The 26295-nt window shown below is 48.6% G+C and overlaps 2 protein-coding genes across 3 annotated transcripts in view; one reads left to right on the top strand and one right to left on the bottom strand.

Moving 5' to 3' along the window:
* Positions 1 to 26295, bottom strand: part of LOC139061384 (ATP-binding cassette sub-family C member 2-like) — a 485203-nt gene that overhangs the window by 12115 nt on the left and 446793 nt on the right. The window contains exons 25-26 of the mRNA XM_070541366.1: positions 20588 to 20754; positions 20017 to 20211 (exon numbers count right to left, since the gene is read on the bottom strand). Coding sequence (XP_070397467.1) covers positions 20017 to 20211; positions 20588 to 20754 — 362 coding nt within the window. The remainder of the gene's footprint in view (positions 1 to 20016; positions 20212 to 20587; positions 20755 to 26295) is intronic.
* Positions 20950 to 25209, top strand: LOC135905807 (uncharacterized). Of its 2 annotated transcripts, none has more exons than XR_011515426.1 (2): positions 20950 to 22496; positions 24426 to 25209. XR_011515426.1 is itself a non-coding variant. In XM_070541365.1 (2 exons), the coding sequence occupies exons 1-2, from the start codon at positions 21159 to 21161 to the stop codon at positions 25044 to 25046; spliced, it is 1023 nt and encodes a 340-aa protein (XP_070397466.1). In that variant the 5' UTR covers positions 20961 to 21158; the 3' UTR covers positions 25047 to 25209. The 2 variants fall into 2 exon arrangements, 1 of the variants encoding a protein (XP_070397466.1); XM_070541365.1 differs by having other exon boundaries at positions 20961 to 21560.

Raw genomic sequence — 26295 nt, 5'->3', positions numbered from 1 at the left:
AAGAGCGAAGATGATGATGGCTATGTACAAATGAAAACGACGAAGTACGTTAATAGTGCTTACACTAACTTCCCCCCGTCATGGAAGCGGCCAGCCTGGCCGCAGATTAGAGATTATCTAAACGGGGAGTGAACGGCTTCATCCGCGACACATGAACAATTTCGGCATTCCGGCGGCGCCGGTCAGTGACGGAGTGTACTGGGCGGACGAGATAGTTCACTCCAGATGTTTGCTGCACAACGGTGTATGGACCAATGTAGCGTGGAAGGAACTTCTCACAGAGGCCTGGGGTGCGGACTGGAGTCCAAAGCAGGACTTGGTCTCCTGGGTGAAAACGGAGGTCACGGCGTTTGTTGTCGCAGTAACGCTTGCGCTCCGCTTGGGTCGCTTCTGTGCTTTGCCGGGCGATTTGACGGCAATGTGCAACTCGGGCAGCAAAATCTTCTGGAAGCGACGCGTTAGGCGAAGAAGGTGCGAAAAATAGTTCTCTGTCGAATATGGTGGAAGGAGATCGTCCATACACAAGGAAGAAAGGGCTGTAGCCGGTAGTCCGTTGAATAGCAGTATTATATGCGAATGTCACAAAAGGAAGAATTTTATCCCAGTCAGTGTGGTCAGGACGGATGTACATGGAAATCATGTCAGACAGCGTACGGTGGAAGCGCTCAGTAAGGCCATTGGTTTGCGGATGATAAGTAGAAGTAGATTTGTGGACGGTATTAGTGGCTCGAAGAACTTCCTCGAGAACTTGTGAAATGAACGCCTTGCCACGGTCACTGAGAAGAACGCGAGGAGCCCCGTGGCGCAAGACGATGGCGCGCAAGAAAAAGTCGGCGACCTCAGAAGCGGTGCCGGAACGCAGAGGGGCAGTCTCGGCATATCTTGTTAAATGGTCGACCGAAGTGACAATCCAACGGTGACCGGAGGGTGTCAACGGCAAGGGACCATATAAATCAATGGCAACAAATTCAAAAGGTGCGTCCGGGCAAGGGAGAGGTTGTAGTAAACCGGCAGGAGGGGATGTCGAGCGTTTGCGGTGCTGACATGACGCACAAGAGGCAATGTATTTGGCCACTGTTGTGGATAGGCCAGGCCAGAAGCAGCGGGTCTTTATGCGGTCGTAAGTCTTGTGGAAGCCTAAGTGGCCAGCCGATACATCGTCGTGAAGTGCCTCTAATACCCGCAAGCGAAGGCAGCGAAGTGAAACTGGGACCCACCGGTGACCTGTTGGGTGGTAAACGTAGCGGTGTAGCACGCCATCTTGAAGGCGGAATTGTCGAAGTTGGCGTCGCAAGCGGCTGTTGGGTGGTTCGGTGAAACCACTAAGGCGATCCATGAGAGCTCGACAGTAGGAGTCGGCCCGCTGAAGCGAGACGAAATCAGAGCGTGATGAAAGCATAACTTGGTATGCTAGGCAAGCGTATCATCGGAACGACGTGGTTGGGAAGACGACGGCGCGTTACCGGGAGAGAGTGAGAGTGGGCAGCGAGACAATGCGTCTGCATCACGATGGCGTTTTCCAGACTTGTATGTTATAGTGAAGTCATATTCCTGCAAGCGCAGTATCCAGCGTCCTAAGCGTCCTGACATGTTTTTCATTGATGACAGCCAACACAGAGCATGATGGTCGGTGACGATGGTGAAGTGGCGGCCGTAAAGGTATGGGCGAAATTTCTGAATCGACCAAACGATAGCCAGGCACTCTTGCTCTGTAATGGTGTAGTTACGCTCAGCTGGAGAAAGTGTTCGGCTGGCATATGCTATGACTTGCTCTTTAGATTCTGTATTACGTTGCAGAAGTACTGCGCCAATACCTTGTGCGCTTGCGTCAGTATGGAGTATGGTGGGGGCACGATTATCGAAGTGGCGAAGCACTGGTCCGGAAGTAAGATGCCGCTTAAGAGCTTGAAAAGCCGACTCGCAGTCGCTAGTCCACGTGAAAGAGGCACCGGTAACCAGGAGCTTGTGTAGAGGAGCTGCTATTGCTGCGAAGTTGCGTATAAATCTACGAAAATATGACGCCAAGCCGAGGAAACTACGTAGATCTCTCTGTTGCTGGGGGCGAGGAAACTGAAGAACGGCACTAATCTTTTCGGGGTCAGGCTGGATGCCAGCTTTTGAGACGACGTGACCCAATACTTTTATTGTTTTGCTTGCAAATTTGCATTTTTTTGTATTGATTTGGAGACCAGCATTCGCAAGGCACCTGAGAACTTCGTCTAATCGATGAAGATGTTGGCTGAAGTCAGACGAAAAGATGACAATATCGTCCAGATAACAGAGGCATGTCTTCCATTTTAGACCACGAAGGATGTTGTCTATCATGCGCTCAAATGTGGCAGGAGCATTACAAAGGCCAAAAGGCATCACGTTGAATTCATAAAGGCCATCCGGTGTAGCGAATGCGGTCTTTTCTTTGTCAGTCTCGTTCATCGGAATTTGCCAATATCCTGATCGAAGATCAAGGCTGGAGAAATACTCCGCCCCTTGTAGTGTGTCCAAAGCGTCGTCAATTCGAGGTATTGGATATACGTCCTTGCGTGTGATCTTATTGAGCGCTCGATAATCCACGCAAAAGCGAACTGAGCCATCTTTTTTCTTTACCAGGACCACGGGAGACGCCCATGGGCTAGATGAAGGTCGTATTATCTTCCACGCAAGCAAGTCAGCAACCTGTTGTTCAATGACCTTTCGTTCGGACGGCGATACACGATAGGGGCGTCGTCGTATAATAGCGGAACCATCGGTTTCGATGCGGTGTGTAGCCGCAGGAGTTTGGCTCAACACAGGGGAACAGCTGTCGAAACAGGCTTTGTGTTTTGCCAAGACCACCATTAGGGCTTCGGACTGCGCGGCTGTTAGGTAAGAACCAAGAACGGCTGGAGGAGGGAAAGGATCACCCAAACCTGAGGCTGGGGCTGGCGATGAAGAAGGGCAAAGCGCGACTAGACAGATAGGTTGAGTGTCGGCGAGGGTTGCGACAGTCATCCCTTTGGGCAGCATCACAGGATCTGGGGTCGTGTTGCAAGCAGACAGAAGGGCGCGGCCGCGTGAAAACCGGACGAGACAGGTGGCAATGAGAATTCCGCGAGAAGTACAGCGGGAACAAGGGGCGACTAGGGCGTCTCCGTCGGCGATCTGACTGGATGTTACGGCTACAACGTCTTCGTGACCAGGACGCAGGACGTAGTCGGCAGCGATGGTCAAGTTCACGCATGAAAGTGAAGAGTCCGCAGCAGGTTCAGGCTCGGTATCCGTGATGTGGACAACTTCCTCTCTACAGGAAATGACGGCTGAAGCAGAATGCAGGAAGTCCCAACCCAGTATAACTTCATGGATACACGTTGGAAGGATGATAAACTCGATGTGGTGGCGTATGCCGTCGATGAGAACACGAGCAGTACACTGTCCGTCAGGGTGAATGAACGCATTATTAGCACCACGCAAAATAGGTCCAAGATAAGGCGTTTTTACTTTATGGAGCCGGGAACACAGATCACTCCGAAGAACAGAAACGGCGGCACCGGTATCGATGAGAGCTGACGCGGGAACACCTTCGACAGTCACAGAAAGCATGTTGGCCGGGTGAACAGGAGGAATTTTCGAAGAACGATAAGAAGCAGTTTCCCCTCCAAAAACTGCAACAGTTAGTTTTCCGAGTGCTGGTCGACAAAATGGGAAGTGGGGTGAAGCGGTGATGTAGAGCGCCGGTAAGGGGATGGAGAACGACGTCTGGCCGAACGGGAACTAGGAGGCAGACTGGGAGCAGCTGGTGGAGACGGAGAACGCTGTTGCGGGGACGAGTACGGTCCGGGATTGTAGTCGTCTGATCGGCGAGTGCGGTCTCTTTCGTGCTCAGCATAGCCTCGCCTTTCATCCTGCTGGCGCCGGCGGCAGAAGCGTGATATATGGCCGCGTATACCGCAGTAAAAACAAACTGGACGAGGTGGACGCCACAGAGGGTACGATGGCGCAGCAAGTGCTCTGGTTCCCATCGAAGCCACATGGTCATAGGAAACGCCAGTAGGCACGGGAGGCACGGTAGGGGTGGGTAGCGAAACAACATCCGCGTAGGTCGGTGTGGAGCGCGCTACCGGTGCAAGATGCGTCGTGGGTGTAGTCATCGCTGTCAACTCCTGCTTGACGACCTCGCGCAAGTCGAAGGCGGGGGTTGGGGCGCAGGCAGCAGGTGGACGCCTGAGGTCTTGTAGTTGAAGCTCTTCGCGGATGATGGTGCGGATAAGAGCACGTAGATCTGGAGAATGGGGAACCGGAGGATCGCTGCTGTCATGTGGAAGACGAATAGACTGCGGCTCGTCGAGGCGTTGACACGTTGAAGTGATGTCTTGGATAGAAGCCGGATTTTGCACGATTAAGGCGTTGAACGCGACAGGCCCAATGCCTTTTAAGATGTGGCGAACGCGTTCGGCTTCCGTCATGCTAGGATTCGCACGGCGGCACAGAGCCAAGACACCCTCTATGTATGAGGTGTAAGATTCTTGGGGAAGTTGGTGCCGCGTTCCCAGCTTCTGTTTGGCGACTTCTGCACGGCCAGACGAGGAAGCGAAGATTTGCCGCAGCTTCGAGGTAAACGTGGACCAATCCGTGATGTCGGATTCGTGGTTGAAATACCACGTCTTTGCAACACCGGTCAAGTAGAAGGCGACGTGCCTCAATTTCTGGGTGTCGTTCCACTTGTTGCAAGAACTCACGCGGTCGTAGTGGTCGATCCAATCGTCTACGTCATCACCGCGGAGTCCCGCGAAGACAGGGGGATCGCGCTGAGGGCTCGTCACAGTCCAAGCGGGCGCCGCAGGTGGGGTCGTCTGTGTAGTAGGGTTAGAGGCGCCGGAAGGGCCGGGGTCGGAAGTGTCCATTGTTGTAGAGGTAGCTGGGTGCAGGCGGCGACCGGAACGGAGCTCCAGGGAGGACGGAAACGCGAGAGGACGTCGGGATCTTGACGTACCTCCACCACTTTATAATACCGAGACCGATCAAGTTGTCCAGCGCTGTTTATTCCACAAAAGGGAACGCCCGCAGCTCACGCGCGAAGAAGTCGAAGAAGAGCGAAGATGATGATGGCTATATACAAATGAAAACGACGAAGTACGTTAATAGTGCTTACAATATATATATATATATATATATATATATATATATATATATATATATATATATATATATATATATATATATATATATATTAATATATATATATATACATATATATATATATATATATATATATATATATATATATATATATATATATATATATATATATATATATATATATATATATATATATATATATATATTGTCACGTGGTCGTGAAGTTGAAGAACACACTAGCAATACTGTGAAAGACAAGACTAACTTTTATTGGGTGAACCTGTGCCCACAAATACAGGCTACACTTATAACACTATGATAGCGGCGAACACGGTCGGCGATTGTCCAAAATCTGATCAGCGGGTCACGCGCGTCCGCTTTTATACATCAGTCGTCGAATGTTCCAGAGTAATTGCTGGTACCCGCGTGCCTTCTACAAAGTACTACATTATTCGCGTCGCGCACACATATGATCAGATTACACAAGGCTCGGTCACAGACAGCGGATGGAAGCATCGATAACATTCTAGAAACTTCCGATACATGCAGGCGCATCCTGCGCTGTACGATAACATTTGTTAGGCGGTGAAACGTGTCACCTGATAAAGACAAACAAGTACACGTGTCAATACCCCCCTCTTAAATAGCATCGACCCGATGCTGCAAACAAGCGAAAGTAATAAAGAAAAGCACTCGTAGCAAAGAAAACAACAAAATAAGGAAACTTCGTCAGCGTCCGTAAAATTGCTTAAGACCCACCACGTGGTCCACTTCAGATCATGCGTGGCACCGTGGGAATGTGAAATGCCGTCTGGCACGACCTCATAGTCCAGTGCGCCAATACGCCGGATGACTTTGTAGGGTCCGAAATGGCGTCGCAATAGTTTCTCACTCAGTCGTCTTCGGCGCATCGGGGTCCATACCCAAACACGGTGGCCGGGCTGGTACTCGACGAAGCGTCGTCGGAGGTAGTAGTGTCGGCTGTCGATACGATGCTGGTTCTCGATCCGTAGGTGAGCGAGCTGTCGGGCTTCTTCGGCGCGCTGGAGATAGCTAGCAACGTCAACATTCTCTTCGTCAGTGACGTGCGGCAGCATAGCGTCGAGCGTCGTCGTCGGGTTCCTGCCGTAAACCAGCTTAAATGGCGTGATCTGTGTTGTTTCTTGCACCGCCATGTTGTAAGCGAATGTTACATACGGCAGGATGGCATCCCAGGTCTTGTGTACGACGTCGACGTGCACTGCTAGCATGTCCGCAAGGATCTTGTACAGGCGCTCTGTGAGACCATTCGCCTGCGGGTGGTAGGCAGTTGTCCTCCTGTGCCTTGCCTCACTGTAGTAATGAATGGCTTGGGTGAGCTCCGCTGTAAAGGCCGTTCCTCTGTCGGTGATGAGGACTTCTGGGGCGCCGTGTCGCAGGAGGATGCTCTCAACGAAAAATTTCGCCACTCGTCTGCGCTGCCTTTTGGTAGAGCTTTAGTTTTGGCGAAGCGGGTTAGATAGTCCGTCGCCACCACGATCCACTTATTCCCGGATGTAGACGCCGGAAACGGCCCCAACAAATCCATTCCGATCTGCTAGAATGGTCGGCGAGGAGGTTGGATCGGCTGTAGTAGTCCTGCTGGCCTTGTCGGTGGTGTCTTGCGTCGCTGACAGTCGCGGCACGTCTTGACGTAACGGGCGACGTTGGCGGTCAGACGCGGCCAGTAATACCTTGCCTGTATCCTCGATAGCGTCCGGGAGAATCCAAGGTGCCCAGCGGTTGGATCGTCGTGTAGGGCGTGAAGTACTTCAGGACGCAGCGCTGACTGTACAAGAAGGTAGTTGGCGCGGACTGGTGAAGAGTTCTTCTTCACGAGCAGGTTGTTTTGTAGCGTGAACGAAAGCAACCCGCGCCTAAATGCCCTAGGGACAACGTCGGTGTTTCCTTCCAAATACTCGACGAGGCCTTTTAGCTCCGGGTCTACTCGTTGCTATTTACTGAAGTCTTCCGCGCTCATTACTCCAAGGAACGCGTCGTCGTCCTTATCGTGTAGCGGCGGGGGATCGACGGGGGCGCGTGATAAGCAGTCGCCATCAAAGTTTTTTGCCCGGACTTCTGTATTACGGTGACGTCATATTCTTGCAGTCTGAGGCTCCACCGCGCCAGCCGTCCTGAAGGGTCCTTTCAGGTAGCTAGCAAACACAACGCGCGATGGTCGCTGACGACTTTGAATGGCCTGCCATACAGGTAAGGGCGGAATTTTGCTGTAAGCCCAAATGATGGCGAGGCATTCCTTTTCAGTCGTAGAATAGTTGCCTTCCACTTTTGACAGCGACCGGCTAGCATAAGATATCACCCGTTCAAGTCCCTCTTTCCTCTAGACTAGGACGGCACCGAGGCCTAGGCTACTGGCGTCAGTGTCGATGTCGGTATCGGCGTTCTCGTTGAAGTGTGCAAGTACCGGCGGCGACTGCGTGCGTCGTTTGAGTTCTTGAAATGCATCGGCCTGCGGCGTTTCCCACTTGAACTCGACATCGCATTTGGTTACATGCGTTAGCAGCTCAGCGATCCATGAAAAGTCCTTGACAAAGCGCCAGTAGTAGGCACACATGCCAAGGAATCCACGCACTGCCTTCTTGTCGACGGGCCGTGGGGACTTTACGATGACAGCTGTCTTCTGCGGGTGGGGGTGGACTCCGGATTTGCTGATAACGTGGCCTAGAAACAGCAGCTCGCCGTAAGCGAAGCGGCACTTTTCCGGCTTCAGGGTAAGCCCTGATGACCTGATGGCCTCTAGTACTGTTGCAAATCGTCTAAGGTGATTGTCGAAATACCCGGCGAAGACATCGACGTCATCCACGTAAACAAGAGCGGTCTGCCACTTCAATCCTGCTAAAACCATGTGCATGACCCGCTGAAACGTTGCAGGCGCCGAGCAAAGTCCAAGTGGCATGGCCTTGAACTCGTAGAGACAGTCCCGCGGGATTGAGGCAGTCTTTTCGCGATCTATCTCGTCGACTTCTATTTGCCAGTAGCAGGGCTAGAGGCCCATCGACGAGAAGTATTTAGCGCTGCAGAGCCGATCCAATGCGTCGTCTATCCATGGAAGTGGGTAGACGTCCTTCTTCGTGATCTTGTTCAGTCGACGATAATCGACGCAGAAGCGTAGGGTTCCTTCCTTTTTCTTCACCAGGACTACAGGGGGTGCCCATGGGCTTTTCGACAGCTGGATGATGTCGTCGCGCAGCATTTTGTTGACTTGTTGCCTAATAGCTTCACGTTCTCGCGTCAAAACTAGGTAGGGGCTCTGGCGGAGTGGTCGAGCGCACTCTTCGGTTATTATACGATGCTTTGCAACTGGTGTTTGTCGAATCCTCGATGACGTCGAAAAGCAGTCTTTGTATCGTCGGAGAAGACTTCTGATCTGTTGCAGCGTACTCATAGGAAGACTTGGATTTACGTCGAAATCTGGTTCGTACGTGGACTACGCTCGTCGGAGTAGATGCTGTAGAATCCGAGAGGACAAAGGCATTGCTGGCTTCCACAATTTCCTGGATGTACGCGATTGTCGTGCCCTTGTTAATGTGCATGAACTCTTGGCTGATGTTGGTTAGCATAACTTTCACTTTGCCTCCATGGAGTCGAGCGATCCCTCTTGCGGCGCAAATTTCACGGTCGAGGAGTAGATGTTGGTCGCCCTCGATGATGCCTTCTACGTCAGCGGGTGTTTCGGTGCCGATGGAAATAATAATGCTGAAGCGCGGCGGGATGCTCACTTGATATTCGAGCACACTCAAGGCGTGGTGACTGAGAGCTCTCCGGCGATATCGCTTGATGTTCTGACAGCATTATCAATTTTGACTTCATGTCTATGATTGCGCCATGCTGGTTCAGGAAGCCCATGCCGAGAATGACGTCTCGTGAACACTGTTGGAGGATAACGAAGGTGGCAGGGTAAGTCCGGTCATGAACGGTAATTTTTGCCGTGCAGATTCCAGTCGGCGTAATGAGGTGTCCTCCAGTGGTTAGAATTTGAGGGCCTTCCCATGCAGTTTTAAATTTCTTCAACTGGGCGGCGATGGGTCCACTCATTACGGAGTAATCGGCCCCTGTATCCACTAAGGCGGTAACTGCATGGCCGTCGAGAAGCACGTCGAGGTCGGTGGTTATTTGTCTGGCGTTGCAGTTAGGTCTTGGCGTCGGATCACGGCTGCATCGTGTTGAACTGAAGCTGGGACGCCGCGTCGTCAAGTCGGCTTTCGTCGGTGTAGTCTTGGCTTCCAGACTTCGTCGGGACGGCAGCGTGTCCTTATTATGTCGTCGAGATGGCGTCTTCATCGTCTTCGTTGACGGCGGAGGATCTTTGTCAGTTCGACGAACAGCAACCGCACCTCCATCGGTTGCTGCTTTTAGTTTTCCGGACATGGGCTTGTAGAGTGCCCTGGGCTAGGCCGGTGTATGGTCGGCGCTACGGCAACAGGTAGCGGCCTGGTGACGGCGAACGGGACGGTCGTCGAGGGTTCCACTGAGTGGCGGCTAGGTAGTCGGCGATATCACGAGGTTGTTCGCGAATCTGTGGTTGCGGCACGTTAACGGCGAACCCTCAGAGTCCCATCTCCCGGTATGGGCATCGGCGGTAGATGTGCCCAGCTTCTCCGCAGTGATAGCAAAGCGGACGGTGGTTGGGGGCGCGCCAAACGTCAGTCTTCCTTGGAATGCCACGTGGGGTGACGGGTTGGCGTGCTGGCGGCGGGGGTGGTGGACGACGGAACTGTGTCGTCACTGGGCCCTGCCGTGGACGCGGAGGGGGAACATGACGGCGGACTACAGCGGCGTATGTCATCGCTTGCGGCTGAGGCTGCGGCGATTCAGGGGCTACTCCGAGTTGTTGCTGGAGCTCCTCACGTACGGCGTTGGTAATCGAAGCCAGTTGACGCTGTGATGATGGGAACAGCTTTTGTAGCACCTCCTGCACGACCGCTCGGATAGTACCGCGCAGGTCGTCGGTGGCCAGTGACTGAACTCCGGCGTAGTTTGTCAAGTTAGTGCGGCGGCTGAATTGCTGGTTCCGCATTTGCAGTGTCTTCTCGATGCTGGTGGCCTCGCGAAGAAACTCCTCGACGGTGTGCGGTGGGCTCCGTACCATTCCGGCGAAAAGTTCCTCCTTTACACCACGCATCAGTAGGCGGACTTTCTTTTTCTCGGACATTTCCGGGTCGGCATGGCGGAATAGGGGGCTCATTTCTTCTGTAAAGATCGTGGTGGCCTCATTAGGCAGCTGCACTCGGGTTTCCAGCAGTGCTTGGGCTCGTTCTCGGCGTACGACGCTTGTGAACGTCTGTAGAAAACCGCTTCGGAAAAGGTGCGAGGTCGTTAATGTGGCTTCTCGTTTCTCGAGCCACGTCCTGGCAGCGTCTTCCAATGCGAAGAAGACACGTCGCAGTTTGTCGTCGCTGTTCCAGCTGTTAAATGCAGCGACCCTCTCATCCGTCTCAAGCCATGTTTCCAGGTCCTCGAATGCTTAACCGCGCAACGTCGGAGGCTCCCTGGGCTGCTGCAGCACCATGGAGGACGCTGGGGCTGCCATTGGGGTTGCCTTGGCCACAATCTTCTTGGTCTTCTCAGGTAGAAGTCCATGCTCCGGGGGCAGCTGTTGAAGACGGCGGCTTGCTTGATGGTCCGGGACTACGTTGGTGTTCTCTTTGTTGTCCGGGCTTGGTTCACGGCTTGTCGGGGGCGTCCGGTACATGAACGTAAAGCACCTCCACCAGATGTCACGTGGTTGTGACGTTGAAGGACACAGTAGCAATACCGTGATAGATAAAACTAACATTTATTGTGTGAATCTGTGCCCACAAAAACAGGCTGCACTTATAACACAACGATAGCGGCGAACATGGTCGGCGATCGTCGAAAATCTGATCAGCGGGTCAAGTGTCCGATTTTATACATCAGTCGTCGAATTTTCCAGAGCAATCGCTGGGACCCACGTGCCTTCTACAAAATTCTACATTATTCGCGTCGCTCACACATGCGATCAGATTACACAAGGCTCGGTCACAGACAGTGGATGGAAGCATCGATAACATTGCAGAAACTTCCGATACATGCAGGCGCGTCCTGTGCTGTACAATATATATCTAGATAAACGAGAAGAAAGGTGGTTAACCGAGGGGCCCGATTTTTATTAGTCATATCATAAGAAGCCAACAAAGACTGACAGCAAGGACAACGTAGAGGAAAATTACTTGGGCTTGATAAATGAAATACCGAAACAATAAATTAATGAAAATTAAAGTGGATGAAAAAATGCCATTATTGTTTCGTTTCTGTATTTCATTTATTAAGTCCAAGTAATTTTCCCTGATGTTGTCCGTGGTGCCAGTGTTTGTTGGCTTCTCACGATATGACTATATATATATATATATATATATATATATATATATATATATATATATATATATATATTTTCTGCGTAATTATTCTTTTTTGTGCTTTACTCGTATCGCGTAAGCTGCAAGAATCCGAGGCCACCTAAGTAATTCTTATGAGTTTCGAGTGCGACAGCATAACTGTCCAATCGAACACCCTTGAATGTCATTTAAGTTATGAAGACCCCGCGGGAAAGCGCGCGCACTGACACGCTTTGCCAACGCATCCTAGATAGCGCAAGACTATCCGCCATGGTTGCTTAGTGGCTATGGTGTCGGGCTGCTAAACACGAGGTGGACGATAGAATCCGGGCCACAGCGGCCTCATTTCGATGGTACCGACGTGCGAGAACACCCGTGCACTTATTGAGGCGCACGTTAACGAACTCAAGGTGGCCCGAATGTCCAGAGTCCCCCACTATGGCGCGCCTCATAATCATATCGCGGATTTGGTACGTAAAGCCCCATAATTTATATTTAATTAATTAGCGAGGCCAGGTTAGAACGCAGGCGAGAGCTTGCACGGACCAGGAGGGCGCGGTTAATAGAGGCTTCCGAGAGCGATGGCGAGGTGGCGTCGAGAAGGAACCCCCTCTCCCCTCGCGTGTCAGGCCAGCGCGCCAACCGGTGTTCACTTTCGCCCACTCTGCTCCCTCGGGGCGTGCACGTGGCGTCAGGGCGAATGGGAATTTAAGCGCCATTTATCTGATACAGATGCCAGGTTTTTCGCTCAACAGGCAATTCGATGGTTTCGCATCAAAATGTGCCGCGTGATTACGCATCCGCGCACCGCGAATGGCCTTAAATGTGGTTGAAACAAACTAAATCCACTCACTGCCTCACCCAGCAACCGTTTGTTCAATGCTGCGGTTGTCACGTAGAACACGCAGTTAGCGATTGGCGAGACCTTGCCTCGTGTACGTGGTTCCGTAGTCAGGCTATAAACAAAGCTAACTAGCTCCTTCCAAACACATATTTTCATGCAAAAATTACTAGAGGAACCCGCGGACGCCAGTGTCTAAGGGTCAGTTCAGCCAGTATGGAAAAGATTGGTACTACACGGATTTGCGTAAATTTTGTCCTTATGGCCCCAAAAGGTTTCTTCAATTCGCAAACTTGTCTTTCAACAAATTACTGCGTAATCAACAGTTAACTCTGTATGTCATCTGATAGCAGGATACGAATATATGACCTCTAGCATAGACGCCCGATATTGAAGCCATTACGTCACAAGCAGCACAGAAAAACCTTAACAATTTCTCGCGGGCAAGCAAGCTGATTGAGACACTTGTAGATATATCTTATGATTATGACGTGTTAGAACCATGCAAACTTGTCCTCTGTCCCGCACAGATCACCATCAGGTGGTGCAACCCGCTGTTTACTTTCTTTGAAAATATTTTATGTTATGCAACAGAAGAAAAAAATGAATTGTGTTTTAGGAGGTGACGTCAATATAAACGTGCTCTTCCGAGCTGCAAAAGGATTTCCAGACTTTAATTAAACTTGCGGGATTTCAAAGATAATACTTACAGTGACATGCGTGACTGTTGAAGGCGCCTGCTTATTAGATGCGTTCATATCAAACATAAATAGAGTCAGTAGATTCGGACGTTGCGTGCAGTGATGTTAGGCACCACCATCGGTGCGAGATATATCGAAATCCCGCACCGACGGAGAGCAGCACTCAAATCCTCCCTCTCCTGCTTTGACTCAGAAATTTGCTGAGATAAACAAAGCCAATCTCACTGGAAAGGTTGATGACCTATCATCCTCAATACAAACTGTAACCAGCATTGAAGTATCCAACCCTTATTTGACACGCATGGCCAGCTGCTACAAACGTCAGGTAGGCGTGAAAAAAAGGTTCATGATATTATCAAGAGGGTTGGTGAAATAGAAACAAATGAAACAGAACCAATTAGAATGTTGAAGCTTGAACTGAATGATATGAAGTGATACAGTGGCCGCTAGAACATGGAAATTCACGGACTGTCGCTCTAATAACCTTGCCAATCTGCTCGATATACTATGCCTCACAGAAAGCGATATTGACGGCCTCGTTGAAAGCCATGCTGGTTTGCAAATAGAATGTGGTTGCTAGCCATGTACTGCATGATTTGAGACGCTAATACGTGTTCAAATAGTTTGCATACAACAGACGTACGGGATATAGGCCTATAGTTTGTTAGCTTGTTTTTGTCGGTGGTTTTATATATTGGTATGACGTGTGCCAATTTCCAGTCGTCTGGAATTTCGGTGGTGTCGAGAGACTGTTGAAACATTAGTGTAAGTATAAGAGCAGAATTGTGCTTTGCCATTTTTAGTAGCTTGGTACAAATACCATCAGGACCTGGACTAGAAAACGATGGTAAACGCTCAATAGCTTTCACAATAGCGTCACTTGTCACAGTTATTCATTCCATATATGGAGAACTTTCAGAAAAATGTGTTGACTTATCTAGGGGCTTTTCGTCACTAAATACGCTACAAAATAATAAATTAAACCGCTCAGCAACATCCATGATATCAATTGCAGCACCAGACTCAGTGTCAAAAACAGGTAATTCTTTTGTAGGTGGCCTGCGTGGCCTGCGTTGAGTTCAGTTGAGGCCTGCGTGCCTAAGCACGCAGGCCTCAAGGATGATGTCTACTTTGTTGACAACTTGAGTGCTTTAAACAATAACCTGCTGTGGCTCGCGAAATCTTCAACCAACGACAAAAGATATCAATTTGTCTGCACAAAGGAAAGGAAGGTCTACGTTCGAAAGGAAGCAGGTGCAAATGCCATCAGGATTTGGTGTGAAGATTTGGTGTGGGATTTGGTGCTGCATTACTTAACCGGCGCTATTTCAATTAATTCTTGATGTAACATCTTTGACTTCTTTATATCTATGACTTCCCTCCCCCCTCCTTATGTAATTCCCTGTAAAGGGTCCTTAAGGGTTCAATGAATGATGATGATGATGATGATGATGATGATGATGATGATGAAGAAGAAGACTTGTATAAGCAAGGCCTCGCATACATGTTTCATGCGAGGATCGTCATCATCATCATCATCATCATCATATTTTTTCTTGAGGACCCCTGTCGGGGTATTACATAAGGGCGGGTTACAGAAGATAAGAATAGAAACGAAGATGTTGTTATAATTTCTTACAAAACTCAGCCTGTGGATTTGTATTAAAACGAAAAAAAGCCATGAGGCACACTGCATAGAATGCAAAAGCAAATCAGCAGAGCAATCACAATGTGGGACGGCAGTCGCAAAAGAATGAAGGCACAGTACGGTCATTATAAGTTTAGGGTTTAAGGTGATCAGTAAGCAGCTGCTTGAAGATAATGGGTTTGGGCTCATTAATTCTACCTGGTAAATTGTTCCTCTCTATAATGGTGCTAGACAAAAAAGATTGATTAAATGATAATTTTGAACCATGCAAGTGCTGGATGCTGCAAGAGTTAAAAAGGTGACGGGATGCACGGGTTGGTGGAATTAGAAGCCTTCCATGCAGTTCGTGGAAGTAATAATAAGGTCGCTGGAAAAGGCACAGTTTTGCAATCTTTCGACGCCACACCAACGGTTCGAGTCCTAGAGATGATTTAATCGCACTTACACTTTATTCTTGGCTGTACCTGGAAGTGATGAATCTAGTGGCAGGATTTTGTATTGATTCTAATATATTAATTAATAAGCTTGCTGTGGGCTCCAAATTGCTGCGGCGTATTCAGGTTTACTACGAATAAAAATTTCATAAGCTAGTTTTCTTGTGGAAGAGGGGCACAGCGCAAGGGTACGTCTGACGTAACCAAGTGATTTATTGGTGTCGGTAGCCAATTTCTTTTATATGGTCGAAACAGGTCAACTTGCTATTATTAGTGATACCGAGATAACGCTATGATTCAACGGTGGATGGGGCTGTCGAGTTTAAAAATAACGGGTGATCCTTGTTAGAGTATTTACGGCATACCTGAATAACTTTACATTTGTAGATGTTAAGTTTCATTAAAGAGTTGGAACAACAGGTTTTTAATGAATGTAACTCTTTTTGGAACATTGCATAGTCGGTTGGGTCTGTAGTGCGACGGTAGATTACGGAGTCATCTGCAAAAAGTGGGATATTGGATGATATTGACACATATACTTATCTTTATCGGGCAACCACGTTTCGCAGCCTAACAAATGTAATCGCACAGCGTGGGACACGCCTGTATGTATCCGAAGTTTCTGAAACGTTATCGATGCTTCTATCCGCTGTCTGTTGTCGCCGAACAACAGACAGCGCATTTTCTCGTTCACAGTATTGCTACTGTGTTATTCAACGTCACCACCACGTGACAATATTGTCACGTAGTGCTGACGTTGAAGTACACAGTAGCACCACTGTGAACGACAAAACTAAATTTTATTGGGCGAACCTGTGCCCACAAAACAGGCTACACTTATAGCACAACGATAGCGGCGAACACAGTCGGCGATCGTCGAAAATCTGATCAGCAGGTCAAGCGCGTCGGCTTTTATAGAGCATATCTTATTTAGTTCTAGCGCAAGCTTGACAAGGACAAAAGAAGGCACATCTGACACACACAGCGCTACTTTCAACAACAGGTTTATTTCTCGTTCTCGTCGCTATATATACACCCTCGACCCGTCATACACCACGTGTAACATTTTTGGAAAAATAAACAAAAGATATAAACTGGGAACCACACGTAGGCAGTTTCTTGATTCACATATTCAAAGACATGTACACGTTCAACGCGAACAAAGATAATTCAGCTCTTTTGATGATAATGATATGGAAGTTTTACTGACGCATGCATCGCCGAATGTTGCTATGTGTCTGGCTTCTATTATAAAGCGCGTCATTTCACACCTGCTTCTACTCATGATCACTGTTTCTTTGAATCTTGGTTTGCACTTGCATCTCTGGCAATGGATGGCAAGAAAGCCGTCAGCGGCCACGTTGTTAAGTTTGTTACTATGTTCTCGTAGCCTGTCATTTATGCATCTACCTGTTTGACCGATGTAGGATTGTCCACAGCTGAGAGGAATACGGTATACCACGGCGGCGATACAATCAACGAATTTGTTTTTATGTTCTTTTTCGCATGCGCTACGTGAGATTCTTTCCGGCCTTGTGGTTTTACAGAGGCTGACCAATTTATTAGGTGCCGAAAACACAACGTTAATGCCGCTCCTTCCAGCAATCTTCTTTATTCTATGGGAGAATCCGTGTATGTAGGGGATGACTGCAACCTTTCCTTTGTTCATGTCAGTGCTCGACACGTGCACCTGCTCCGGACTGCTTTGCTGCGCCTTCTTAAGCGGTCCTTCTGCGACGAATGTTCGTCGAAGTCGTCGAATGTTCCAGACTAATCGTTCGGACCTGCGTGCCTTCCGCAAAGTTCTACACCATTCGCGTCAGGTGACGAAATCAGATAACATAAGGTTCGGCGACAACAGACAGCGGATAGAAGCATCGATAACTTTCCAGAAACTTCGGATACATGCAGGCGCGTCCCGCGCTGTGCGATAACATTTGTTCGGCGGCGAAACGTGGTCGCCCGATAAAGATAAGTACACGTGTCAATATGCCGTTGGGAAGGTCATTTATGAAGATGATTCTACCTTATGGCCTACACTGTCTTATTTCGACACCGCTATAGTTAACCACTTACTCACAAATGCTACCTACTTCTTAGATAAATATTTATCTATCTATCATTTAAATGCTCAGAGCTTAAAAAATAGAATCGAACATATTGAAGGCGAAATGAAATCATTATTGCACAAATTTCACTTCTTAGCATTTATGAAAATTTGGTTAAGTTGTCATGCAGATGTCATGCGATTCGCAGGGTACGAAGACGCGTCACAGTTCAGGGTAAGCAAACGTGGAGGAGGAGTACCCTTTTCATTAGGAACCACTCACGTTTGGACATGCTGAACAATTATTCACTTGCGACTGACCATCATGAAACTGTTACCATCCTGTACTGTAATATAGCTATAATTGTGCTGTGCCATCCACCTCACAGCGATGTGTCTGCGTTCTTTAGTTTCGTGTGTTTTTTATTTACTAGCCAAAACAAAATGCATGTTGTGTAACAAGAAAACCTGATAAAGTTCACGAGGGTTGCAATGTGGGCTTCTCGGTAATGCACCTTCAAGGGGAGTAGGGTAGCGCTGTGTGCGTTTCTTTGTGTCTTCTTTTGTCCAGTCTTTGAATCACGCTACGATACTCCCGTTGAAGAGACCTGATAATTGAAATTATGAATGTCAACGCAACACAAATCAGATTAATAGAAATGATGTTCTCTTATAGCTGCGAAAACATCATAGGTATGCTCAAACGAATAAGCTGTCAGTCGGAAACGTTCCTCGATGTATGTTTCAGAAAGTTTTTACCCCATAAAAATGGATGGGGTGTGTTTTCTTCGGGAATAAGCGATCATATTCCCTTTTTTACAGTTTTGTCTTATGATAGAACTGGATCCTTCTGCATACGTACGCGAAAGCAATGACCAAAAGAACATTACTAAATTTTGTTTGCTTATGTCTGAAATTACCCGCCGTGGTTGCTCAGTGGCTATGGTGTTGGGCTGCTGAGCACGAGGTCGCGGGATCGAATCCCGGCCATGGCGGCCGCATTTCGGTGGGGGCGAAATGCGAAAACACCCGTGTATTTAGATTTAGGTGCACGTTAAAGAACCCCAGGTGGTCAAAATTTTCGGAGTCACCCACTACGGCGTGCCTCATAATCAGAAAGTGGTTTTGGCACGTAAAACCCCATAATTTAATTTTTTAATGTCTGAAATTAACTGCGTTGATGTACTTAAAGCCGAGAATCCATCTTCCGCATAGGATATATTCATAGGTAAAACACTGATGCGTTTGACAAAGCCATTCGAAATGTATAAGTAAAAAAATTCAGCAGAAGCTGAAAGAAGTGGATCACCGGTGACCTTTTAGGCTACTAAAGAAGAGCAATTTTTATTCGCACGATTTTGTTATACACGTAATCAAGAACATTTCAACGAGTTTAAAAGGTTTCGGAATAAATTCTACCAAGATTTACAATAGGCAAAATTACTTTTTATCGTCAAAAGTTTTCATGAATGCATACCACTAGATTCCTGTGGCAAGGCATAGATAAGCCCATTGGTAAGACACAACATGCTGTTTCTTCGAAAATGCGAATCAGTAGAGTTTTTTATAGCGGTGGCTCACTCGCTAATAAACTCGTTGACAATTTTTTACATGGAGGAAGTTGTACTTCGAATAGTGTTCCCTCAGCTGTGAAATCGGTTGGCTCATTTTAGGTCCCAGCATGTGTGAATTCAAAATTTTTATCCCCTACATCTGAAGATGAGATTCTCCCCGTCATCAATCGAATTCGCAATACATGCTCTCGTGGCCCAGACAGCATTACTGGACCTGCAATCAAAGCTGTTGCAACGTTTATTAGCATTCCTCTTGCACACATTTGCAATCTAATGATTTATAAAGGAGAGTTCCCGGGTAAAATGAACTTTGCCCGAATTTTCAAAGGAGGCAATAAAAATGATCCCAATAACTACCGTCCTATTTCCATGCTACCTTTGTTTTCTAAAGTAGTTGAGCGGGTTATCTTCATAAGGCTGTACAAATTCCTACATCTTAACAATCCAGAGAAAAGACGGGGAATACGGGAGAATGAAGGAACAAGGTGAGTGCCCTCTGCTTTCCTTTGTGGCGAGTAAAGCATACGTCGCCTTGAAGAAGACAAGTCCACTTGTCGAAACGTTGGCTCCAGCATTCACCTTGTTGACGTTTTGCTCTACATCTTAACAATATAATTTCCAATGAGCAATATGGATTTAAGCCTGCAAAGTCCATGTGGGCTGCTCTGCTCGAAATCAAAACCAGTCCGATTCATAATATTGAACATAAGGTTTTCACTATGGCAGTATTCCATGACTTCTCCAAAGCCTTGGATTGAATTAAGCACGACGTTCCACTTCATACATTACATTTATTCTATAATACTTGTCAGTCTATAATACTTGACTATACATTGCATTGTTATATATGACTTGCCGTCATCTTGCTGCACTGCCGACTTTTGGCAGTCGGGACTTCGTCAAGCTGATCCAGCTTTTTGTTCCGCACTCCTCATTTCCAAAGGAAATAAATATGAGTGATTGGAATGTTCTTGATTGATTAGCAGCAATTTATGTGACTGGCTGACTTCATCGCACAATTCGTGCTATCTACAGTTAATCAAAACAAGGTTTGTACCTACTTTCCATATTTTCGATTTGTTTTACAAGACGTAGGACGAGAGAAGCAAAGAAATCCAGGGATTTTGACGGCGAAGTCGTTTCTTAGCATCCTATCTTACGTTACAACCAACGTAAAGGAAGTGTTAGGAGACCCATGCAAGCGCTATGCGCTGAGGCAGTTGAAGATATGTCGCGACTGAACGAGTCGCGGGTCCAGGCCTACCTGTCGTAGTCGAGCACGGTGTGCAGCCGGTGAGCCACGGTGAGGAGTGTGAAGTTGGCGAAGCTGTCCCGCAGTGTCGCCTGAATCAGGCGGTCCGTGTCGCCGTCCATGTGCGAGGTAGCCTCGTCCAGCACCAGGACCATCGGTCGTCGCAGCAGGGCGCGTGCCAAGCACACTAGCTGCCGCTGCCCGGCGCTGGTGGGTCGGCAAAGGAACCAATATGTCATCTTGCGTGGACGGCAGTGTGTCGCATGCTTGTTTTCTGGCCTCCAGACATTTATATATTCCGCGGAGCAGGAGAAAGTATTGCTTTTCTTAAGTGTAATTATTCAACAGAGCAGGAGAAATGCTTTTTACTTAAGTGTGATAAATCTGGTTACGATGAGTGAAAAGATGAACAGAAGACCTTTCATATTGAATCTGAAACGACCCGCTTGCGGTGCAAAAGCGACTTCTAATGCGCATTGGATGCGAAATTACGAGTCTTCGAAATCGGCACATTAGGCGCATGGCGCTCTGGAAACACCCAATCTCAAGCAATTAAATTGTTTACTGTGGGACTCTTCATCACCTCAGATTGCCGCCACCGTCTCCGGTCTCGAGCAGCAGCTTGAGCGGCTGTCTGGACACAAATTCAGCGAGGTTGGCCTGCCGTAACACCTGCCACAACTCCTCGTCCGAGTGCTTCTGCGTGGGGTCCAAGTTGGCACGGAGCGTGCCCCGCACAAGGTTCGGATCCTGAGCAACGTCACAGAAAGAAGATAAATTGTGTTCAGAATTCAACAACACAAAAGCAGTCCTATTATTCCTTCGCATGGAGATGTGTCTGCTACCTCCTGTATTTTGCTTTGTCTAGACGATGACGTCATATTGCAGAGGGATTAACAAGTGTGAGCTGTGCTACGAGGTGACTTAGCCGGGCCGAAGTGTATCAGACGCGTGCATGACTGTGCGCCTGTTCCTGACATGCGCGCTACGGTCGGCCCGTTATCACTCGGTCGGCTATAAAAGCAACACTTCCCAATAAACCTGCGTTCTTCTTGTTCTGACTATCTTGCTGTTGTCACGTCCTTCGCGGCACGCATACATGGTGTCAGAAGTGGCTACGACGGTCTAGCTTCGGCAGCCGTGGAAGACGAAGCATGGAACGGCTGCAGGCACCGGAGCCCCTGCGTCTGGCGGGGAACGTCTCGGCATCGTGGAAGCCTTTCAAGCAAAAATTTGAGCTCTTCCTGCAAGCAACGGAAGTGAAGGACCAGCCGAAAAGTGAGGCTTCGAAAGCTGCACTTCTGCTGAGCATCGCGGGTGACGAGGCGCTCGATGTATTCAACAATTTCAAGTTCGAACCGAACGAGAGCAAGGATGACTACAAGACCTTAATGCAAAAGTTCGACGCCTACTGCTCAGAGGTGACCAACGAAGTGCATGAAAGGTACCTGTTTCGCACGAGGACCCAAGCGGAAGGAGAACCGTTCGAAAAATTTTTACGTGACTTAAAGAAACAAGCCTCGCAGTGCAACTTTGGAGCATCGCATGACTCACTGGTATGAGACCAAATTGTCTTTGGTACCAACAACGCTAAGCTACGGGAGAAGATGCTTCGGGAGAAAGAGCTGACGTTATTGAAAGCGGAAAGTATGTGCAAAATTGCAGAATCAGTCGCACAACAAAATGAGGTGTGGCGCAAAGCAGACGGCTGCGTCGATGCCATTTCGAGGCGCACAAACGAGAGTAAGCTTGGCGGGGAACAGTTGCAGTGCAGGCGTTGTAACCGCAAGCACAGGCCGAAGCAGTGCCCAGCATTTGGAAAAAAATGCTATGTGTGCCAAGGTGTCAATCACTTTTCTATGTGCTGTAGGAAGTCGACAGAAGTGAGTGAAGTCAACAAACTTCAAGAGAGCGATTTTGATGTCCTAGATGTCTGCAGTAAAGGTGGAAAAACCAATGAGTGGACGGTAAATGCTCAAGTTAATGGTCAGGGAATTTCCTTCAAGATAGACACGGGATCACAAGCCAGCCTTTTGCCATTTTCGGTCTATCGGAAACTACCATCAAATGAACTACAGCCGACAAGCACAGTGCTGCGGGCGTATAACGGCGGTGTCATAACGTGCTTTGGGACAGTGTCGAAAATTGTGCATGTTGGAAATGCACACACTCCGGTGAAATTCTTCATTGTAAAAAATGGTCGCCAGCCCATACTGGGACTAGAAGCCAGTGAGTCCTTGGGGCTGGTTCACCGTACTGTGGATGCTGTGAACGCGGCTTCTGTATATGGTCCTCTGAAGGATTTCAGACATGTCTTCGAGGGACTTGGTTGCCTGAAGCAGTCCTATCACATGGTCCTGAAACCTGGAGCAGTACCGGTTGTCCAGCCAGCTCGTCGTGTTCCTTTGGCCCTGGAGGAGCCTCTCAAAGATGAACTCGAAAGAATGGCGCGGGCTGAAATCATCGTGAAAGAACAGGAGCCTACTGACTGGGTAAGCCCCCTGGTACTTGTGAAGAAAAAAGATGGCAGTCTACGAGTTTGTTTGGATCCTAGGAATATCAATCAGCAGGTGAAAAGGCAGCATTTTCCCCTCCCTAAGCGTGAAAACTTGGAAGCTAAGTTAGCGGGCGCCACGTACTTCAGCTGCTTGGATGCTAACTCTGGCTACCACCAGATAGCTTTGGATGAGCAAACCTCGAAAATATGTACTTTCTCGTCGCCTTTTGGAAGATACCGATTTTTGCGACTACCGTTTGGAATATCGTCGGCACCAGAAGTGTTTCAACAAACAATGACTCAAGTTCTAGATGGGCTACCGGGCGTACTAGTATACATGGATGACATTTTGGTGTGGGGTTCAACGCGGCGAGAGCACGACGAGCGCCTAGTAGCTGTCCTGAAAGCAGCCGAAAAAGCTGGCTTAACTTTTAATGCACAAAAGTGCAAGTTCGGCGTCACAGAAATCAAGTTTCTTGGTGACATAATAACCTCAAATGGTATATCACCGAACCCACAGCTCGTTAAAAGCATGATTGAAATGCCGGAACCAACAAGCAAGCCCGATGTTCAACGCATGCTGGGAGTGTTAAACTACTTCGGAAAATTTGTGCCGCGTCTGTCTGAACGAACAGTGTTGTTGAGAGATCTTATCAAGTCTCGCTCAGATTTTCAGTGGACTGAAAACCACTCTAGGGAGTGGAAGAGAGTAACACAAGATTTGGCCACAGCTCCCGTGCTTGCTATTTTTGATGCTCAAAAGGAAACAAAGATTTCGTGCGACGCTTCACGGGACGGTGTAGGAGCAGCTCTGCTGCAACGTCACAGCGATGACTGGCGACCCGTAGCATATGCATCACGCGTTCTCACACAGGCAGAGCAGAGATACGCTCAGATTGAAAAGGAGGCCCTTGGCATTTGCTTCGGATGCGAAAAATTCCATCAATTCGTCTACGGGCGAAAGCTACTCATAGAAACTGACCACAAACCACTCGTGTCGATAGCGGAAAAAGTAATTGATGACATGCCGCCCCGGCTGCAAAGGTTTTTTCTGCGTCTGTTTAGGTATGATTTTGTTTTACGCTACATTCCGGGAAAGAACCTAGTTCTGGCTGATATGTTATCACGATCCACAGCTGATGACTGCAGCAGACAAGACACAAACATGAACGACGTGGAAATTCACGCAGTGCAGTCCCTAGGGTACATGGTGACGCCAACGACAGAGCGCGAATTGAGGACAGAAACTGCGCGTGACAGCTACCTGCAGGTAGTGGTGGAACGTTTGTCAAGGAACCAACCCATTGAGGGTGAACTCAAGCCTTTTGCGCAAGAACTATCTGTTGTGAATGGGGTACTTTTTAAAGGCTCCAAAGTAATCGTACCCCAGAGTATGCGGAAAAAGATTTTGTCCAGAATTCATGCGGGACATCTTGGGGTTCAAAAGTGCAAAGAGAGGGCACGTCGCCTTGTTTTTTGGCCAGGTCTTAACCGTGAAATTGTAGCGCTACATGCGAGCTGTTCAACCTGTAAGAAATATGCTTATGCGCAAGCAAAAGAACCTCTACTGATGCGATCAGTTCCCAGATGCCCGTGGTACAGGGTTGGAGTGGATATATTTTTCTTTGCTGGGGACTCGTATCTTGTGGCTTATGATGCCTTCTCGAACTTTCCAGAGGTCCAACAACTCCAGGACACTACCTCAAGGACCACGATAGCTGCACTAAGCGCTATCTTCGCAAGATATGGCGTCCCGTTAGAAGTTTGCACGGACAATGGTCCTCAGTTTTCGAGTTATGACTTCGCCATGTTTGCACGAAACTATGATTTTTCACATGTAACTTCTAGTCCTCATTACCCGCAGTCAAATGGGTTGGCAGAAAAAGGTGTGCAGATTGTCAAACGCATCTTGAAAAAAACGCAGGAGTCCGGGGACGACTTCTGGCAAGGACTACTGGCTTATCGCTCAGCTCCACTTGAGGACGGGCGATCTCCTGGTGAACTGTTGCAAGGGAGGCGCCTTCGAGCCAATCTTCCCGACTTCCATGAAGTACCCTGCACAGAGGTGAAAAAGCACTGCCAGCACGCACAAGGCAAACCATTGCCGAAGCTTTCTCGAGGGGACGTAGTACGGCTGCGAGGAACGAGAACGTGGTCCCGGAAAGCGAGGGTAAGAGGCACGCAAGCTCCAAGGTCCTACCAGCTGGTAACCGAAGATGGGCAAGTTCTGCGGCGCAACCGCAAACACCTCATACGAACGGATGAGCCGTATGATGAAACAAGCAGCGAAGACGGGGACGACACAACCGAAACGAGCACGCCTGTCGACAACCCTCAGGTACCTGCAATGCATTCTTCGGCCGGATCAACATCGCAGGCTTCGGAATCCTCCCGAACGACTGCTGGGGCGCAACAGTGCCCAGCCAACACAGAAGGAAGGCCAACACCGGATTCGGTGCTGACCCCAGCTCCGAGAAGATCGTCCCGGAACACTAGACCGCCGCACCGCCTTCGCTATGACGAGGCATTTAATCAAATTGCTTAACTAATGTCAAGAGTCTGTTTTGTTTGTTTACATGGAAGGATGTATCAGACGCGTGCATGACTGTGCGCCTGTTCCTGACATGCGCGCTACGGTCGGCCCGTTATCACTCGGTCGGCTATAAAAGCAACACTTCCCAATAAACCTGCGTTCTTCTTCTTCTGGCTATCTTGCTGTTGTCACGTCCTTCGCGGCACGCATACAGAACCAACACCACCGCCTGTAATGCGTTCAGCATGCTTTCAGCGTTTCACCCAGTTTGACTTATGTATCGAACGACTTTCACACACCCCGTGACCGAAATCGTCAACTAGCTTGGCCAACTAGGTATGTGGCGGTTGCTGTTCTGCCGAGCCGACAACATGGGGCACAGAGTATGTGCTCGACTGGACGAATTGCTGCTTGCTGCTGCCTGGTCTAGCAGACAACGTCAGTGAGTATGTGCCCGAACAGGTGACCTCGGCACGGCGTATGTGTTTTGGTGTCTGCCATTGTTGGCCAGTCGCATAGAATGGACGTGTAAGAGTGGCACAAAGGGATCCAGGGAAAACAAGGGGACGGAGTGAGATGGAGATTCAAGACGATGAGCAAAACGATAGCAAGGTAAAAGCGGGTGCCACTATTTCGACAAGTGGGCTTGTCTTTTATTCTCTGTTGCAGAGACGCCATAGTTCACTGGCCTCCAGCGTAGAAGATAATCACCTGCAACCCCTCTCTTCCCCCGCCGCCGGCGTCCAGGCCCCTTCCACGAAAACAGGAACCTAAAGTGACACATTTTACTCATCAAGGGGGGTGTAACTTTGAATATACCCTGCCGCATCGAACGAGTCCGCCATATGGACAGCCATTGCGAGGAAGATGCAACCAGAGTACTAGGTAGTTACTACTGCCTTTCATTTAGGGCGCAATGATTGCAACAAGGTCTACTCTATCATGGCACCATTGGTCAATATGGTTTACAGCGCTATTGCCACTTCGCGGGTCTCCTAATTCACCCATATGCTTTCGCAATTGACGGATAACACGGCGGCATGCAGCAGGCTACACAAGAAAGCTATCTGACTTCGACAAGCATTTTCGACCGTCTACGCAATTTTTTTTTTCTACGAAATGATTCACAGCACTCATGTTCTCAAACGACTCCAAAAGTAGGTTGATAGGGAGGAGATATTCGAAGCTTCTTGCGCAAGAAATAATTAGTGATAGGTGTGTAAGGAGCTCGTTACTGGCTCTAACCAGCCCAAAGGAGTGC

The sequence above is a fragment of the Dermacentor albipictus genome, chromosome 6 (genome assembly GCF_038994185.2).
Source record: "Dermacentor albipictus isolate Rhodes 1998 colony chromosome 6, USDA_Dalb.pri_finalv2, whole genome shotgun sequence".
NCBI classification, from domain to species: Eukaryota; Metazoa; Arthropoda; class Arachnida; order Ixodida; family Ixodidae; genus Dermacentor; species Dermacentor albipictus.
The sequence above is the reverse complement of the archived record's forward strand: the minus strand, read 5'-3'. Positions and strand labels throughout refer to the sequence as shown.